Consider the following 17,838-nt stretch of genomic DNA (forward strand, 5'->3'; position numbering starts at 1 on the left):
AATAGATGACGCTGTTTTGTACACTGAAAAATCTGTTAAGAGGGTAGGTCTCACGTTAATTGTCCTCACTACAATAAAATTTTTAAAAAGTCTTACTCGAGGAAATTCTAAATGAATTGTACTTGCCTAGGCCAGTTACAGCAAAAACAAATTTTATTTTCCCCTCCATGTGCTCCTAGTAAGGACCAAGACTAAAAGTGGTTAAATGCTGACACCACAGAGTGCTCAGGATTTATCCTGGCAAAGACATCAGCATCTGCTAAAAACAGCTGCCTATACAGTCAGCTCTGACGCCACCAAGGGATGCGACACTTACCCGCAGAAAACCAGAAAGGCAGACGGACATCCAGTTTGTGAGGAGCTTTTCCACCACGGACTCTGTGCGTCTCAGCATGAGTTTAGGCTGCATGTTACTGCACTGCTCCATCAAGTCCCTGGTCAGCACCTCGAGGATGCTGGTTAGGTAGACCAGCTTAGTTTGCAGTGCAATGGTTAAGAAGGAAGCAAACAGACACCTATTTAAAAACAGAGCCTTGGTTACAACAGCCAAGACACGGAAGCAACCTAAGTGTCCATCAACAGACGGATGGATCAGAAGATGTGGTACATATATACAATGGAATACTATTCAGCCCTAAAAAGAAGGAAATCCTGCCGTTGGCAGCAACATGGATGGACCTTGAGGGCATCATGCGAAATGAAATAGAGAAAGACAAATACTGTATGATCTCACTTATATGTGCGATCTGAAAAAAAACAAAACAAACCTCAAACTCAGAAAAAGAGATGTTTGTGGTTATCATGCTGTACACCTTAAACCTATACGGTGCTGTATATCAATTATATCTCAATAAAACTGAAAGAGAAAAAAAAAGAAGATATACAGATGATGGGAAAAAAGCATATTGAAAAAAACCAGAGTCTTGATTAAGCAGGTTAATCATCAGCTGTGGCTTGCCTGGTGCCGATAGCAGTTTCCAAGGAAACTTGAGGGGTCAGGCAATGGGATGCTAACGGGGTGCTGCCCTGTGGGTGCTTTTTTTTAACATCTAAGTTTCAACTACCTTTGTCCTCGATCCATAAAAACCACACAGCAATGTTAACTTCCGGTCATTTTATATGGTTTTCAGCATTTTCTAGTTGACTTTAAACTAGAGCGGTAACAAGAAGTGAATGTCTTCCCTGAATTTTCAGGGTGTTTTTAAAAATAGAAAACAGCACACTTCTGCTTTTTGACTCAGGACTCATGTGTTTTCTTGGTATTGGGTTTTTTTAGGGTGCTTTTTGAGGGGGGGTGTCACATGTGTGTGTGTCTTCAAAATAGAATTTGTGTTAGAGCGTTGTGATCTGAAATGGAAAGAAACATCAGGACTGCATGGTGACCCAAATCAACCAGCCTCTGGAGAGATGCATGTCCTCAGATACCAAGCTCAGGTTGTAGTTCCAAAACAAAATGAGAGGCTCAGGTTTTATTCTTTCTACTTAATGGCTTTCAAAGTATAAACAAATGGGCTGATACCTGTCCTTCACTGAAAAGTTCTTCTGCTTTTCAAGAGTGTGGATGACAGTAACAAGGAAACTTTTATTACAAATTAGGGCATCCAAAGCTGTGAGACTTTCATTCTTGTTGTTGGCATCTCTGTTCTGAAAAAAATACAACATAATATAGATAATATATAAACTTAAAGTTAGAAAGTAGATCCACAATGGGTTTTCCAAGACAATGAATTATTTAATATCAAATTCGTGATCCCAAAATACCCACAATAACAATTCAAAGTAATAATGGAGATGATGATAACACTATGAAAGTCAGGCAGTCATGAGCGAAAAATGAAAACTTATAGACTTACATGCATATCTTCAGTGAAGATGTGTGTGAAGCCACCTGACTGAGAGAAAGGAGACACTTTTATTATTCATAACAACCAAAGGAAATGAAGAGTGTATTTTTGTCACAATACCCGAGTCCATTTTAATGAGACACTATTTGCTAATCTGAAGAGCCCCTGGGCTTATGTTCACAGCATATCTTCTACATAATAAATAATTGTTCAGCTCTCAAGAAACACCAGTGACTTCTGAAAGCCTCTAAGAATATTTATCATTGCATCAGTTCTGGTTTTGGTAGGTGAAGGCATCTCACACTTTAAAAGAACTGACTCAAAAGTTAAAGAAGTGGTGGTGAAAGATTATGCAAATGTACAGACCACTCCTCAAGCAATTTACCTTCTAAGGATAAATACTGAGTTGTGTTGGTAAGTTTATACAAGTCTTAGCTTAGAAGCATTTACTGTCTGGATACACATTGTCATTCAAGAAGGGGTGGAGGGGGGTGGGTAAAAGCTAGAACCTGGAGTCAAACAACTTGGGTTCCAATCCTGGTTTTAATCACCTACTGGTCACATGACTTCGGACAAGTCATTTAACCTCTCTGTGCCTGACTTTCCTCATCTGAAAAATGGGAACAATAATGATTCTCACCTCACGGGTTAGGTGTGAAAATAAAATGAATGAATACACAGTAAGTTCTTCATGTCAGCTATCATTATCGGTTTTTGCTTTCTTTTTTTAATCACTAATTTACAGCAAACTAGACCACAATGCTGTTGCCCTGCTGGTTTGTAAAAATATTTTAAAGTGTTATGCTCTGTAGCTCTTGAATATAAACTTTGGGGTTTCCTTTAATGTACAATATCATAAATCATATTGGAATTAAACGACTAAATTTTAAAAAGCATGCTAACACTTTAAATGAGTCAACAGGATGAAAATATAAATTCAAACATTCATTTATTTAAAAATTTTTTGGTAATACTTGAAACTTTGGGCTACTTTTATATCTTATTTAAGTAAATTTCTTCTGCAGAGAATTTTTACCTTATAGTTTCAAATTTGTTAGCCCAAGTAGAAGACCTCAAACTATTACCTCATACTCTCCCCTGGTAATAAGCAGAAAAATCAGACCCTGGGTTTGCAGTTTCTAGTTCCTCATATTTTTCTGCTGAACCAACCTTATGCCAATAGGCAATTTAAACAGATTGAGGACTTCCCTGGTGGCACAGTGGTTAAGAATCCGCCTGCCAATGCAGGGGACACGGGTTCGAGCCCTGGTCCGTGAAGATCCCACATGCCGCAGAGCAACTAAGCCTGTGCGCCACGACTCCTAAGCCTGCGCTCTAGAGCCCATGAGCCACAACTACTGAAGCCTGTGCGCCTAGAGCCCGTGCTCCACAACAAGAGAAGCCACCGCAATGAGAAGCACGTGCCCTGCAACGAAGATGCAACGCAGCCAAAAATTAATTAATTAAAGAAAAAACTTAAAAAAAAACCAGACTGATTCTTGACCTTAAATAGAGAAATACCGCTCTGGCTCCCTGGGTTTCAATGTTCCTTCCTCCTTTCATTCAAATTCTTCTCCTCTAGGTGGTTAGGTGCTCTGCTTACCCTTATTTCTTCTATTTTCAGCACAACAAAGATGCCAATATAATGAAAAGCAAGGCTTTAAAAGCCAAAAACCAACTAGCAGGGCAAAGAACTACCGGTAATGCCTTGGTCTCTGAGAAGCTACCATCTCCTCTGGGCTTTGCCTATTGTTAACCGAGTAGGTGTTGATCACCCAAGGTCTCCCTCCGCCACCCAACCTCCAGGCCTAGAGGATGTGGCTCCTGATCTATCAGTAAAGGGCCGCTCAACAGCAGGACCTACCTTCAGCCTAGAATGCATTTCAACTGGTGTTGTTCTAATGGAGTATCTTCCCTTGTTCTCTAGATCTTTTCTTAACTGTGACAAATTCAGTTTTAACTTAGGTCTTCTCAATAGGGTTCTGAAAAATGTATGCTTGTTTTTCCTGTGTCTTCTTCTGACATCAGTTTCTATAGTTTTCCCAGTTGTCTTTCAAGATTCTACATAACCCTGAGTTAAATCAGTTTGCCTTCTTGCACCTCTCTCTTCTGAGATAACACAGCATTGTTCCTAGGAATTTTTTTTTTTTTTTAAACACTCGCAACAGCATTCCTTTGCATTCATCACTCTATCTTGCTCTTGATGACCGAATTTAGAAGATAGGAAAACTTTTTCTTTCAGGCCACAGATTACTCTCTTCAGCACTCAAGGGCAATCATTAACTATAAAAGCCCACAGAGTACTCCTGTAGATGGTAGAAATCTCTCCTTTTATTGCTATTAAATTCTTAATGGGGATCTCAGATAGCTGGGAAATAGGACTCTTGGTGCAACCTTTGCTGAGGCCCTGCACAGTCATCATGATTCAGGGAATTAAACTCCCCTCCCTAGGCAGTATTCTGCCATAGAAATGAAGGAGGTGGCAAATGGCAAGTCGTGGTGCCTGCTATTATTGGAGGATAACTTAAAAAAAAATACAAGTACTAAAAGCTAAAGTCTTATTTCTAGCCTTCTTGATTTACAACACTAAGGCTTGGACAAAAAAAAGAAAATATGGTGGGTGTTTTATGGAGGTATCCCACCCTCCAGACACAGCATCACATATCATGGTGTCTGCTTCTAGAATTATAGAGAAACTGGAAATTGCTTACTGCCTGTGTCTGGGTTTCTGAACTCTAGGCTTCTGGCCAAATGTAGCTGAGAAGCTGATGGTAAGGTGATACAAGCTCTCTTTTGGCCTGGAGAGATTTTCTGGCTTTGCTTAGAAGTCTAGATTTAAATGTAATATGTAATTGGTGTTGATGTGTTCCAGAGGTTGGGCCTTGCTGTGGTCACCCGTTCTGGACAAAAAAAAAAAAAAAGGGCAATATGGAGGAACTGGGGTACCGGGACTTGGAGGTGATGGTAGGAGGATGAGTGTACCTCGCCAAAGACTTGGGAAGGTAAATGAGGAAGGCTATGCGAGTGGGTGAGAAAATGGAGGTGTTAGAACGTGAGACCGAAAACCCAAAGGGTTAAGCAGACTACTCCTCGGATCCTAGAACAAATTAATTAATCATTTCATGCAGCTATTTCCACTAAATGAGGATGACACAAACTGATCAGCTGAAGAATAACTGCTGGAGAGAACCATAAAAACTCTACATTGCTAAAAATGGCTGCTATTAACTCAGATTCTACACGTGTCTACTTTTCTCCCTCTTGGCCAACAGTACTTTTCATTTCCAATTGAGAAGTAATAGTGAATAATCTAGTAGCTGCAATGTAAGTCATGCAGATAAACACAACAAACTGGCCAGCCCACGATTTATTGATTTTTAAATAAACTAGCTCACTTCCCAGCTACAAATTCAGTTCTAAACTGGTAGTAAAATAAAGCAAAAAAATCATCACTTTGAACTTGTGTCCCTCCTAGGTTTTTGTTACTGGACAACGAGTAATTGCCAGTGACCCATCACTGCTTTATACCCTAATCAATCCAATTAATAGTTATCCTCCTCCCTGCTCTGCTGAGATTTAAGCCATTATTCTGTACCAAGCACATTATCTACCGCTGCCTTGGAAGGAAACACTGTTTTTGACAGTAGCAACAAGCACCTTCATTATTATTCAAGACTCAACCTTAGGAATATGATCGATGCTCTTTTACCTCAGGGAAGAAAGTTCTCAGAGCAAAATGTTTGTAGTCAAGGAAGGGAACAGTTCCAAAACTATCAACCACATCCAATTTATCCATCTGCAGCTCAGCAAAGCCTGCAAAACAGAATCCCAAGAGCAATATTTTAACTCAGAAAACAATGGATAAGATCTTCTGCTGTTTTGTCTAACACGGAGTATGACCTTGGTTTTCATTAAAGAAGAAACAGTAGATAATTACTTGGTTGGCTGCAGAGAAGAGCTGAAATAAAACACAAAGCCGGGCCTAGACCCTGCTGTTCAGTTGTCTTCTATACAAACAGCTCTCATTACTGTGGCTGGTTCCGTTTAAGGGTTAAAAAAAAAAGGCGGGGGGGCTTGTTTTTCTACAAATAAAATTTTGGAGCCTACCGTCACGTATCTCTTTCCGGAGCTCGCTCTCCAGGAGCTCCAGCTGTTGGCTCTGTTTGCGACTCAGTTCCTTCGATTTGTGCCTGGTCACTCCCACAGCCGCTGTGGAGACAGAGATCCAGCATGAGACTGACAAAAAGGAAAACAGAACCAACCTGTACAGTCCTTTACAGAGGAGGCGGCAGAGGGAGAGCGAGAAAGGCTAGCCTGGAAGAGGTGGAATTTCTAAGAAGAAAGATTCCCAGTGAGGGGTCACTCTACAGATGAAGATGCTCAAATGCAACAGAAAAACCCCCCAAAACCCCTACTCATCTTCAAAGTAAAAAACTACATCCAATAACCTTCACTTGGAACCAAAGATCCCAGCTGGCTGAAAAGGAATGAAACAAGCCAAGTTTCCCTACAGCCACAGGCCACTTAATATTGTTCTGTTCTTTTTTAATGTTTCTAAACATCCCTAGAGAAATAAAGTTGAGCCTTAAATGCAGAAAAAAACCCCACACATCCACAGTGAGTTACATGAGCCAAACTTGCATAGATCAAATGGGGTGACAGGATGAGTGGCCCCCAGTGAACCCTTGTATCCGGATATTGCTTCTTTCTCCACTTCATTTTGCTTCTAACTATGCTGTAGATGCAGTAAACCGAACAAGTTCGGCACTCGGGTTCATGTCCCCGCTCTGCCATTAACTAGCTGTGCGACCTCAGGGAAGTTCCTTGGCATCTCTGTGCCTGGCTGCCTTATCTATTCAAGTGCCTGCCTCCTCGTGACACTGACAGGATTCTAGGAGGTAACTCACAGAAAACATTTAGATCTTATTTTTAAAAAAGCATATGTAGCAATTGTCAACTCTCATTATTATTCTCAGAAGTTTTTCCTCTTTTAATAGAAATTTCATGATAAAAGAATCCTGCTAGATGTGAATGATGCTGGAGGAAACAAAATTCAATACAGCTGTGTGCTGGACCACTTCATAAAGTCAACAGTCTTAATCATAACGTGCATCATGTATCTTCAAGAGAGGGTGGAGCAGGCAGGGATTCTCAAATTTGCTTGACTGTGGAGCCCTCTTTCCAGGAGCATCACTTGGGACCGCTGGCACTCAGACCACCCTTTAGGCAGCACCAGCTCACTGCCTGAAAATGGAGCTAGCAGGCCACGTCCACAAAGCAGGGAGTTTTTCCTGGCTGAAATCTCCAGGGGAAGCTACAGGGGGTGTTTTGTAGGTGGCAGCCTTAGGCCAGGCGTGTATAGTGTTTTCACTAATGATGTGATCGATGGTCTGAAGAGTACACTTACTCAAGCTGCTAAGGACACATGCCTCCATGGAATCATGGTAAGAAGGGGAGGAGAATTTTAAACAGCTTTGCAGATACCAATGAAACCAAAAGTGATGTGTCAGATGGAGCCCACTTCACCTGAAAAAGCATAAACAATCTCTACCAACAAAGTGAAGGGAGAGGAATGAAGGTTCGCAGAGAGCCCAGGAAGAGATCAGAGATTTCTGGGAAGTCACAAAGTAGATGTGACTCCATGATGAGACTGCTCTACCTAGAGCTGCCTGACAGCAGCGGATTCTCAAAATCGAGCTCAGCGTTTAGAATTTACAAGTAATCTTATTTGAAGCCAGCACCGGCCAGGACTTTATTAAAATATCAGGCCCAATTCTGGATTCTAGATGCATTAATAGTGGTGGATAACTTGGAGAGAGCTTTAAAAATACCTGAAATGATCATCAACAGTACAAAACAGGGTCTCTGCAAAATGAATTCATTCCATTAGGCTAGTTAACAATACACACAAATCCTTCCTTCACTGGACTGGGAACTAGCCAAGAGAAAGGACCAGGACTGAACTCATCTTCCCTAAGTCCAAAGCCTTGCACAGCTATCAGCAACATAACAGGTGCTCAATAAACGTCAGGTTAAGTGCGTGCAGGGATAGATGAATGAGTGAGTGAGTGAGTATACGGAAGGAGACCTTAGCAACTATTAGCCAAAGACCATTAGAGAGGTGATGCCTGCATTAAATCAAGGAATATGATGGGCTCCATAGATTTGGAGGAGAGCTCTCTTTTTTAAGGAGGACAAGAGGAAACAGACTTAAAATGAAAAGCAGCTCAGAAACAGAGGTCAAAAACTGAATGGCTACAGGGACCAGGTCCTCAGATGAGGTAAATGGCCTGGGTGGAGACAGTAGGGAGTGGTGGAGACTATGGCAAAAGCTCAGTGAACACCTGCCCTCTCTCTAGGGGTAGCTGCTCCTCAGCTCCAGCAAACTGATATTATGGAAAAATTAGGATCCAATGATCCAGATCTTTCAAATTTTCAAGAATCGCCTAATTTTAAAATGTTGTCAATTACTTCACATTTTTAAAAATGCTACGTGGGCCAAACAAAACACATCGGTTGGCCAGATTTCACCCAGTGAGCAACCACCATGGGATCACTGTGCTTGGATGAGCCTTGGAACATTTTAATAGACGGTATAGATCACACTTCCAAAACACAGTTCTGCCAGGAAAGACAGGGCTGGGGTAGGGGTGAGGGGCGGGGTTTGCTGGGATGAGAAGGCAGGATGAGATGACCAAGTCTTGGAGCCCCAAATCCCAGAGGAATTCTGAGGAAACAATGTAAATGGGACATTTGTCATCACAATTCACAGGTTCAGGGAAGCAAAGTGGATTATATTTCTCAAACACCAAGATACCAACCATCTTTGTAATCCAGCCTTTTATTAATGAAGCATCCTAAAAAATGTTTAGAAAGCCCTCAACGTGTACCTATTAGTCCTTTCCCAAAGTTTTGATCTGGGTTTTCATCCATTGATACTTAACTGAAGCCAACAGCCCCTGAAGGCTGAAAGCCTTCCTGCCTGCCGAGGCCCCAGGGAATAATTTCTCTGACAAAATTAAACAGGGCACTTACCAAAAATGACAATCACTAGCAAGACGGGCAGCCCAATCAGAAAATACCAAGTGGAAATAACCGATTCCCGCTCGACGTAGAGTTCCAGGTTTCCCAGTTTGACCTAAGGGGACAAAGAGGTGGGGTCGAGGTGGGAACCACATCTAGGTACACAATTTTTCCCCCCAAATGGCTTTCTCCAAGATACAAAAAGAGGTGGCAAGCTAGGTAGGATATCCGAGTTCAAGTCCCGTCTCTGGGCAGATTAGCTATGTGAATTTCAGCCAATCAAGAACATTCCCTGTGCCTTGGTTTCTGGATTCAGCTCCAATCAGTTGCAGGGCTAGACCCACAGATTTTACACTTTGGTCCTCTTTGCCCTGGGGGTTTTAAACTGCAGGAATGGGGGCGATAAAGAGATAGTAACCTGTGGGTAAGACACCCTCTTACCCCTGGACTAAGGAAGTAATCCAACTTTTTAACCTCTTCTACATCTTGTGTTTTCTTGATGGGCCTATTTTGAAGGAAGCATTCTGTGGGAAAAACCAGTTTGGCAATGCTGCTGGGATGATCCCTGAGGGGCTTTTCCAATTTTAGGTTTTGATTATAAAAGTTTGTAAAACTTGTAAAGGGAAAAACTCTATACCAAGCCTTATTTTTGCATTGACATACATATAAGTATTGAGGAACATTACCATCCTGGGAGCCACGGCTGCCCCTGTGGAAGTATCTGTGCAAAGTGGCTAGAGTGCAGACTCCAGGCCCAGACAGCCCAGGTTCTAAGTCCCAGTCCAGAGAATGAACCCGGGCCCTCGGCAGTGAGAACACGAGTCCTAACCACTGGACCGCCAGGGAGCTCCCCCTTGCTGTCCTTCCCAGCTGTAGGAGCTTGCGTGAGTCACCTATCCGTGCAGCTCTCACTTTCCCCATCTCTAAAATGGGATGCTGTTACGCCTCTTCGGAGGGTTGTCGTGAAGGTGAAACGTGCCGGCATTTGTTTGTAAGCAAGTTCCTGGCACTCCCGCTCAGAGCTCTCCAGCGGACTCCTGGAGCTCAGAGCCAAGTCCCCACAATGACCCCCAATTGGCTCTCCACGCTCCCCCTGTTAATGCTCTCACCTCCTTGGAATACTCCCCGCCTTGTTCCTTCCACTCCGCCACACTGGTCTCCTTGTTGCCCTTTAACAGCACCAGGGAGGCTCCTGACCCAGGAACTTTGCAACCTGTGGTTCCCTTTGCCTAGAACACTCTACCCCAGATGGCCCACAGCTCATGCCCCTCGTATCCCTGAGGTCCTGATTCAAACGTCGTCTTGGCAAAAGCCCTTTTCTGGCCGCCATCGTAAACCTTGCAGCACTGCCCCTCACCTCCTGCTTCATTTTTCTTCGTAACAGTTACCACCATCTAACACATCTTCAATTTATTTTCTATACTACCTGCCTTTTTAGGTAAGATCCATGAAGGCAGATATTTTGGGGGGTGGGGGCGGTAGGCGGGTCTGTTTACTTCTCTGCTATGTCCCTATGTCCCAGTGCAGGCACTCAGGAACTAGTCCTGGATAATGAAGGGTGCTACCATTTGCTCTTCTCAACTAACCAGACACGTGGGACCCCTTGTGAGTTTAGCTGCTGTTATTCATTTTATAATTATTACGACCCTCTTTACCGTACAACAGACGGACCAAGGGAGGTTCAGCTAAAGCCAACTTATCTAAGGCCACACAGCTATTAACTGGTGCAGCTGAGACACAAACACATTTTTTGTTTTGCCTTCCAGGTGATGTTCTTTTTTCTTATCCTTTACCCAATTACTTATGACTCTAGATCATAAAGCGTTTTGGAGGGGGGGATATAGACTGTGCAGAGTCTCATATGGCATGAATACTATAAACGGAGGTTTCTAATATGTTTCCCTTCACCACGGTCTCCTGTCTTTATTGTGGGACATAAATATACCAGTGATGGGACGGACCCTCAAACGTGTCTGGGAAAAGATTAAATGCAGTGAGTCTGACTTCATGGTGGAGGAAGCAGCCCATGACCCCTAGATTATCTGGTCCCCATTAGACTCCACTGCCACTTTCAGTATGCCAGGGAAGCCCCCATTCTGGGTGTCTGCCAAGACATGCCACCTCTGCGTTTGGGCAAAGAATGACAGCTCGCTCGTCAATGGGTCTAGCGATTCTGCTGCAGATGCTGCGGTCTAAACGTACGGCTAGAACAAAAGCTATCAAGACTCATTAGTATCATAAACAATGGTGTGCTCAGTGCTTTGACATTCCAATGGCACAGGGATGGGTTCTGCAAGCTATTCTGGAGGAATAGCGTTTGGGCCTACAATACCAGCTTTGTTTATCTTCACTGAAAGTGAAGATCTAACGATCCATAAAAGATTCTATTCTGGCTTCTGGTTTAGCCAAGGAATCCGCCCTCCCCCCGCCCCACACCAAATAAGGTAAAACTGACGGGTAGGACTGTCAGGCAACCTACGCGAACTTTCTTGGAAGAGGTGGCGATGCTGTTTGCCGCAGTGATGCCTTTAATTTTGCAGAAGATGGTGGTGAGATCTTGATTTCTAGTAATATTTTCAAAACTGCAATTTAATTGCTCATTTTCTCCATGAAAGAGAGTAATTTCAATGTCTTTCTTGGAAATGTTGAAGTTATCATTTTCTTTCTGTGAAGAACAAGGTGAAGATGAAGAAGTCAAGGCGTGTGTGGAAACTCACAAACATAAGACACCTTCCCTGTGGAGGGGAGCACATCCTCCAACCCGAAATGAGAGAGACATACTTGAATTTTGACTTCCAATTCTGTGTCCACCTCAGGTTCAGCCCGGTACCCTGTAAATCTGGGGTCGTCAAGGTACTGCAAGCTTCCACAATCCAAGTAGGTCTCCTGGACCCTGAGCTTCACAGTGACATTCGTACGCCCTTTTGAACTCTTTAAACTGGGGGCTAAAAATCTGCAGTGAGTCGCCATACAATATTCAGAGACCTGAGGGAGAAGGAAAGAGCATTTTGACAGCTTCATTAATGAATTTCAGCTCTGGGATTGAAGAGCTAAGTGACCTGGGCAACTGAACCTCTCTGTGCCTCTGTTTTCTCCTCTGTAAAATGGGGATAACAGCGTACCCACCTCATGGGGTTGAATTAACTCTAAATTAAATGAGATGAGGTCTCACTAAATTAAATGAGAATATCCATGCAAAAATGCTTACAAATCCATGCAAAAAAGCACTCAACAAATGCTAATACGATTATTAATATTATTAGTAATAATGAAAGAAGAAGGTGATACAATAGGAAAAAAGGGTACTCGGAAGAGAAGTCAGCTAGAGAAAGGGGAAGACTGCACCAACGGGCCTGCGTGTCCTTCAAGACGTCAAGGCTGAGTCCTGGGAAACTACAGGAAGGGAGGAGCCAGTTCTTCGGCAAGGCTGGCTGCAGGCTTGCGTCTGCTGGCTCAATCACTCTGTGCTGGCGAACCCCTGTGCTTTAGCAGAAATCACTAACCACAAGAGGAAAAGGCTTTGCAGGCCTAACAAAAAGTAGAGGAAAACAAAAGTAAAAGGGACAACACAGCTCCCATGAAAGAAAGAGCATGAAGATGGGAAACCACGCAGAAAGGGTGGCCCACTTTACAGGCTTATTTAAAACAAACAAGCGAACGTAAATACTGTCATTTTCAGGTGTGCAGAGAGTTGGGCAGAGAAAGCTGCTGGGAGAGGGGAGGTTGACAAACGTTCTCAAGAAGAGCAGCTAAGGCTCCTAAAAGGAAATTTGCCAGATGGGGATTTTTCCTCTTTGTTATTTGCTGTCTAACTAATGTTGGAATTTTAAAAAGAGGGTGGGAAGAAGCAACAGGTGGGAAAATCTGATGCAAGGCACTGAGATGTGGACAAGCAGAACCTCCCTTCACCTTTAACGCCTTTCCAAACGACGGCCCTGAATCCCTCATTCACATCTCTGGCGACATGAAGAAAACCACAAAACCCACTGCCTCAGCCCTCTCAACAGCCGGAACCCCAGCAGGCTGGCTTTCTGCTGAAGACGCCTTCTAGAAAGATTCCTGGTGATAGGGTCACCCTAACCTCATTATTCTCTACTCTCTAAATTTCCATACCAGTGTCATCCGAAATGCTCTTTTTCTCTAGTTTCTGAGCAACTTCTTGGCCACCTTCACTGGCCATCTTGTTTTCTTTCACTCCTTAAAATTAAGCTGTTCTGCAAGATTCCATCTCAGGCGCTCTTTTCTTCTTCCTTTGTGCCCCCACTCCCAGGATGTCGTTCACATTCTCCTTCTAGCGACCATGCTACAAAGATGACCCGTCATCTCCCCACCATCCCTAGATACCTGCAAGAGCATCCTTATGGGTCTCCCAGGCTTTTTTTCAGTTACTGCCTCTCCATATGATCCTATGCACCATCGCCAAAATCATCATCATCGAGGGTACCTATCCTCATGTCACTCCCTGCTCAAAGATCTTCAATCCCTCCCCACTGCCTACAGAGTTAAGGGCAGACTTTTCAGTCTGATCCTCTCTTCCGGCCCAGCGTGGCTTTGCAGCCGTCCCTCTGGCTCATTCCCGACCCATCCTCTCGGCTCCAGCAGAGCAGGACTCACCAATATTCCCATCAGGGGCCTGTGAGTGAGTGTCTCCTCTGCCCCCCTGCTTCTACCTGCTCATACCGCTCCACTCCACAGACATGCTGAAATCTGCTCTAGTTTAATTTCTCTTTCATGTGAAAACACACAGTGGGGTATCTGAGCTGGAAGGGAACCGGAGGACCTAGAACTTCAACACGGCCTGTGCGCTCAGCTTTCCATCCCAGTGGAGACTACCCGTCTCCCTCGGTGAAGGCAGCGTGACTCTCTTTTTTACCTTTTGTCCCTGCAGCCAGGAAAATGTTTGGCCCTCAGTAGGTGCTCAGTGAATTCTACTTGATATAGGGACAGCACTGGGGAGGGAGAGCAAGTTCACTCACAAATGCAGGCAATGCCTCTGGTAAGAGGGTCAGTCTCTACGAACCACTCAACAGGATGTGTTGACATCATGGAGATGGGGCCTGGAATCAGATACAACATGAGGCTTGGAACTGGCTCTGAAGGGTGTCAGGACTCGGACATGTGTATGACAAGGATCTAGGAGGACTTAGGAAGGCCTCCTGGACCTAGACCTGAAGCCACCCTGGTTCCAAGCGGAGGCCGGGTCTGTGGCCACTAACATGCCTGCCAGCTTTGGCAGGTAGTGGTCCGGCTGGGTCTCAGAGAGGCTGTTATCTTCACATCTCTCATGAAGGAGGGACAGAAAGGGGAAGAGAGAATGGGGAGAGCCTTCGAGAAGAGCCTAGAAGTGCACTCAGAGGCCCCAACTTGTCTCTGAAGTTCATCATTTCCCACAACGAGGCCCGTGTGTGAATCGTGTTGGGCTAAGAACTAAGTGGGGCTGAGGGCCAGACCCCTGTGCGGGGACAGGAAAGGCAAGAGGAGGTGAGGTCAGAAGGAAGGCACCAAACCAGGTCAAAGAGACAAGGGCAAGAGAAGGAGAAGCACTTGACAGCATCTCTGGGACTTCCACAGGTCACCTCACCTCTGAACCACAGCGTGCTCTGTGTGGTGGGACCACTACCACCTACTCTCCACAGGAATGCTCTTCCTTCCATCACACCTCAGCCACTCACAAGGCATTCTCACACGTATTCACAAACACTGTCTCATCAAGGTGACCTGTTACACAGGGAGGAGATGGCAGGTCTTGTCGTATCACCTCTCTTCCCTCTGTGCCACACCTCGAAACTCTCAACTCCAAGTCTGAGGTCTTATTATTTCCATTATAGTACAGATGGTATTTATTATAGATCATGCAACAGGTAAAAGCTTATGACAGCACAAAGGCACAGGAACAAAAAATATACCCCCACATATCTGAGTGAGATGAAAACAAAATCATCCTTGAAAATAACTATTATTACAAAGCAGCTGAAGACTTACATTTATGTTTCCTTTTAGCTCGTGTGAAATGATTAAGTTGTCAATTACATCAAAATTTCGACCCATGATGGTTATATTTTGACCACCACTGCAAGGCAAAAAGCAATGAGAGGAGTTTCATAGATAAACACACAGGCATTTTGCATTTATGAATAAAACCATCCATTTATTCGTACTCAATATTAAACTCAGTTATGTTTGAGAGCAAATTAATAAATTCTAATTTCAAACGCACGACAGCTTAAAAAGTCTTTTCATGATACTGACAGTTTTTAAGATACATAAATATAAAAATTCAGGTTGGATCCTGTTTTAATTCTAAGAAAATGTCCAAATTCTTGTATAGAATTTTGAGTTTTGCTGTGTCATGTTTCCACATATAATTAGATCATCAGCTGTACCTTGAAAAGATTTCACTAAATAGAATTTTGTTTGATTACTGTTTAATCTATATGAAGACTTCAATCTAACAGCTTTCAAAATCAAACTCCCAACCTACCGATTATATTTTATGTAGGGAGACAGGGAATACTTTGGACAAGGTAAAATTATAAATGACATTATAAGTCTAAATTCCTATTGGTAAACCACATAAGTAACATTTATGTCCTATCTCTCTGAAACTAAGCCAAATAATTTCACATATTCTTAGCACATAATTGCATTTAAGCAAAGTGGTCATTAGATGTGAAATAAACAGCTGTCCACAGCTCTGGCCACCCTTTCCCGTTCACATAGGTCACTAAGACGCTCATTCCAGGGGACAGGAGCCTGGATAGGTCAGCTCCATCGGCCAGCCGAGCCCATGATGACAAGACCAGGAGGTGGGCACGAGCAGGCCAATTTGTGTAGGGCAGAGGGACGACATTAAGCCCTGAACCTTCCAGCCACAAGGGGGAAGAGCTGAGCTGGCCTCGTGCCAGCCTGTCACCATTACTAGAAAACCAGGCCAGGTGTGCTCCACCACCGGTCAGACTGCAGAGCCATGTTCTGCCAAGAGACACGGGCTCAGAATGTCACAGGTGACTGACTGGACATTAAGAATCCTCATGTTGGGCTTCCCTGGTGGCGCAGTGGTTGAGAGTCCGCCTGCCGATGCAGGGGACGCGGGTTTGTGCCCCAGTCGGGGAGGATCCCACATGCCGCGGAGCGGCTGGGCCCGTGAGCCATGGCCGCTGAGCCTGCGCGGCCGGAGCCTGTGCTCCGCAACAGGAGAGGCCACAACAAAGAATCCTCTTATTTTACAACAAAGGAGAACACTGGTGGCTCAGAGCACAGCACCCTGGGCCAGACTGCCCCGAACCTGCAAGTTGTCTGAATGCTCCCCACCTCAGTTTCCTCATTGGCAAAAAGGGCTACTCATAGCGGACCCCTTAGGCTTGTGAGGATTTCTGAGTCAACAGATCCAACACACCAGGCATGTGGGGAGTGCCGCATCGATGTTTGCTTTTATTTATAGGAAGGATTGAGACCCACGGCAGAGAGTGCCATGCTGGAGCATTGGTTTGGACATTTCAGCTTTCCTCATGCCACTATTACAGGCAGAATCGAAGTCCCAACACCCAGTACCTCAGCATGTGACTATATTTGGAGATAGGACCCTGAAAGAGGTAATTAAGGTTAAATGAGGTCATTAGGGTGTGCCCTAATGCAACACGACAGGTGTCCTTATAAAAAAAGATTAGGACACAGGCAAGCACAGAGGGAGGACCATTGTGAAGGCACAGACAGAGGATGGCCCTCTACCAGCCTAGGAGAGAGGCCTCAGAATAAATCAACCCTGAAAGCGCCTTGATCTTGGACTTCTAGCTTCCAGAAATGTGATGCAATACATTTGTGTGATTTAGCCACCCAGTCTGTGGCTCTTTGTTATGGCAGCCCTAGCAGCCTAATACATCCACCGCTCACTTCATCTTAAATAGGAACATCAGAAGTGATTTTCTTCTTTTTCTTTTTTTTTTTTTTAAAACAAAGCTGCATCTGTAGTTTCACCTAGACAGTACTTTGAAAGTTAGCTTCATGCTGTGTTAGGAGGAGAAACTATCTTTAGGGTTATATTCTAAAATCTGAATGTGAATTTAAATTCAGCTAAGGGGGAGTGTTTTTTTTTTTTCTTAATGTAAGAGTCACCTGAAAAGAGTTTCTCTGGAATGTCCATCTCTCACTTAGGGCACATCTTTGAAATGTAGATACTGCTTTGCATTTAGATAGCTCCCAATATTTCCTCAAATTATTCAAAACAGCTTACTCTAAAGGTTATAAATTGAAAGATGTAAGAAAGAAGCAGCTTTGTGTCATGGGCAGGAATGAAATGTAATGAAGAGGGTTATGTATTTGTAACAGAAACCTAGGTTTAGTTACTACAATTGAACAAAAATTTTCAAATGCATAAGGTTTAATACGATCTGAACATAAACCAGAGTCTGAGCAAACATTTTAGCTGTGAGTTTCCCAGCAGCCACAGCTAAGAGTAAAACAAGATGTACTCATAGTGTTTACTGTGACAACGGAAAGCAAGCTGCTTATCAGGTATACCTTTGTTTCCTAAGAATAAATCCTACAGAGGAAATTCTGTGAGGAGAATTTAGATATGACAATTATTTCTATATTTATTTGCGTGAAATCCATGATCTTTATGCATATGACCTTGTTAACCACAACAAGAGAAAAATATGCTCTAGAAAGTACCTGATCCAGGTGGTAGCAGGATATATGAGGGAACAGAGGGGCAGAGCGATATAAGACAAGTATCCCGCCGAAGAACAGCTCCCGCCGTCGAACTGGATACACACATCCTTCATTTCTTTTCGGCTTGATGGAAGAGAGAATTTCATATGGGTGTCATTTAGCACGTGGCTAACCTGTATCCTAGAAAGGGGTAGAAAAGAACTCTTCAATGACACGGACCTTAGCGCAATTGATTACCCAAGGGGACAGGATATGAATTTCACTTGAACTACAACAGCTCCCAAACTATCGGAACAGCCGC

At 43.8% G+C, this 17,838-nt stretch overlaps 1 protein-coding gene across 3 annotated transcripts in view; it reads right to left on the reverse strand.

Moving 5' to 3' along the window:
- PLXNC1 (plexin C1) overlaps positions 1–17,838 on the reverse strand; it is a 141,821-nt gene that overhangs the window by 40,806 nt on the left and 83,177 nt on the right. For all 3 annotated transcript variants that reach the window (XM_030856388.2, XM_060306606.1, XM_060306605.1), the window contains exons 11-20: positions 17,538–17,717; positions 14,850–14,937; positions 11,649–11,852; positions 11,347–11,532; positions 8,880–8,982; positions 5,952–6,053; positions 5,554–5,657; positions 1,854–1,892; positions 1,520–1,644; positions 317–515 (exon numbers count right to left, since the gene is read on the reverse strand). In XM_030856388.2, coding sequence (XP_030712248.1) covers positions 317–515; positions 1,520–1,644; positions 1,854–1,892; positions 5,554–5,657; positions 5,952–6,053; positions 8,880–8,982; positions 11,347–11,532; positions 11,649–11,852; positions 14,850–14,937; positions 17,538–17,717 — 1,330 coding nt within the window. The remainder of the gene's footprint in view (positions 1–316; positions 516–1,519; positions 1,645–1,853; positions 1,893–5,553; positions 5,658–5,951; positions 6,054–8,879; positions 8,983–11,346; positions 11,533–11,648; positions 11,853–14,849; positions 14,938–17,537; positions 17,718–17,838) is intronic.

This window comes from Globicephala melas, chromosome 10 (assembly GCF_963455315.2).
Source record: "Globicephala melas chromosome 10, mGloMel1.2, whole genome shotgun sequence".
Classification (NCBI taxonomy): domain Eukaryota; kingdom Metazoa; phylum Chordata; class Mammalia; order Artiodactyla; family Delphinidae; genus Globicephala; species Globicephala melas.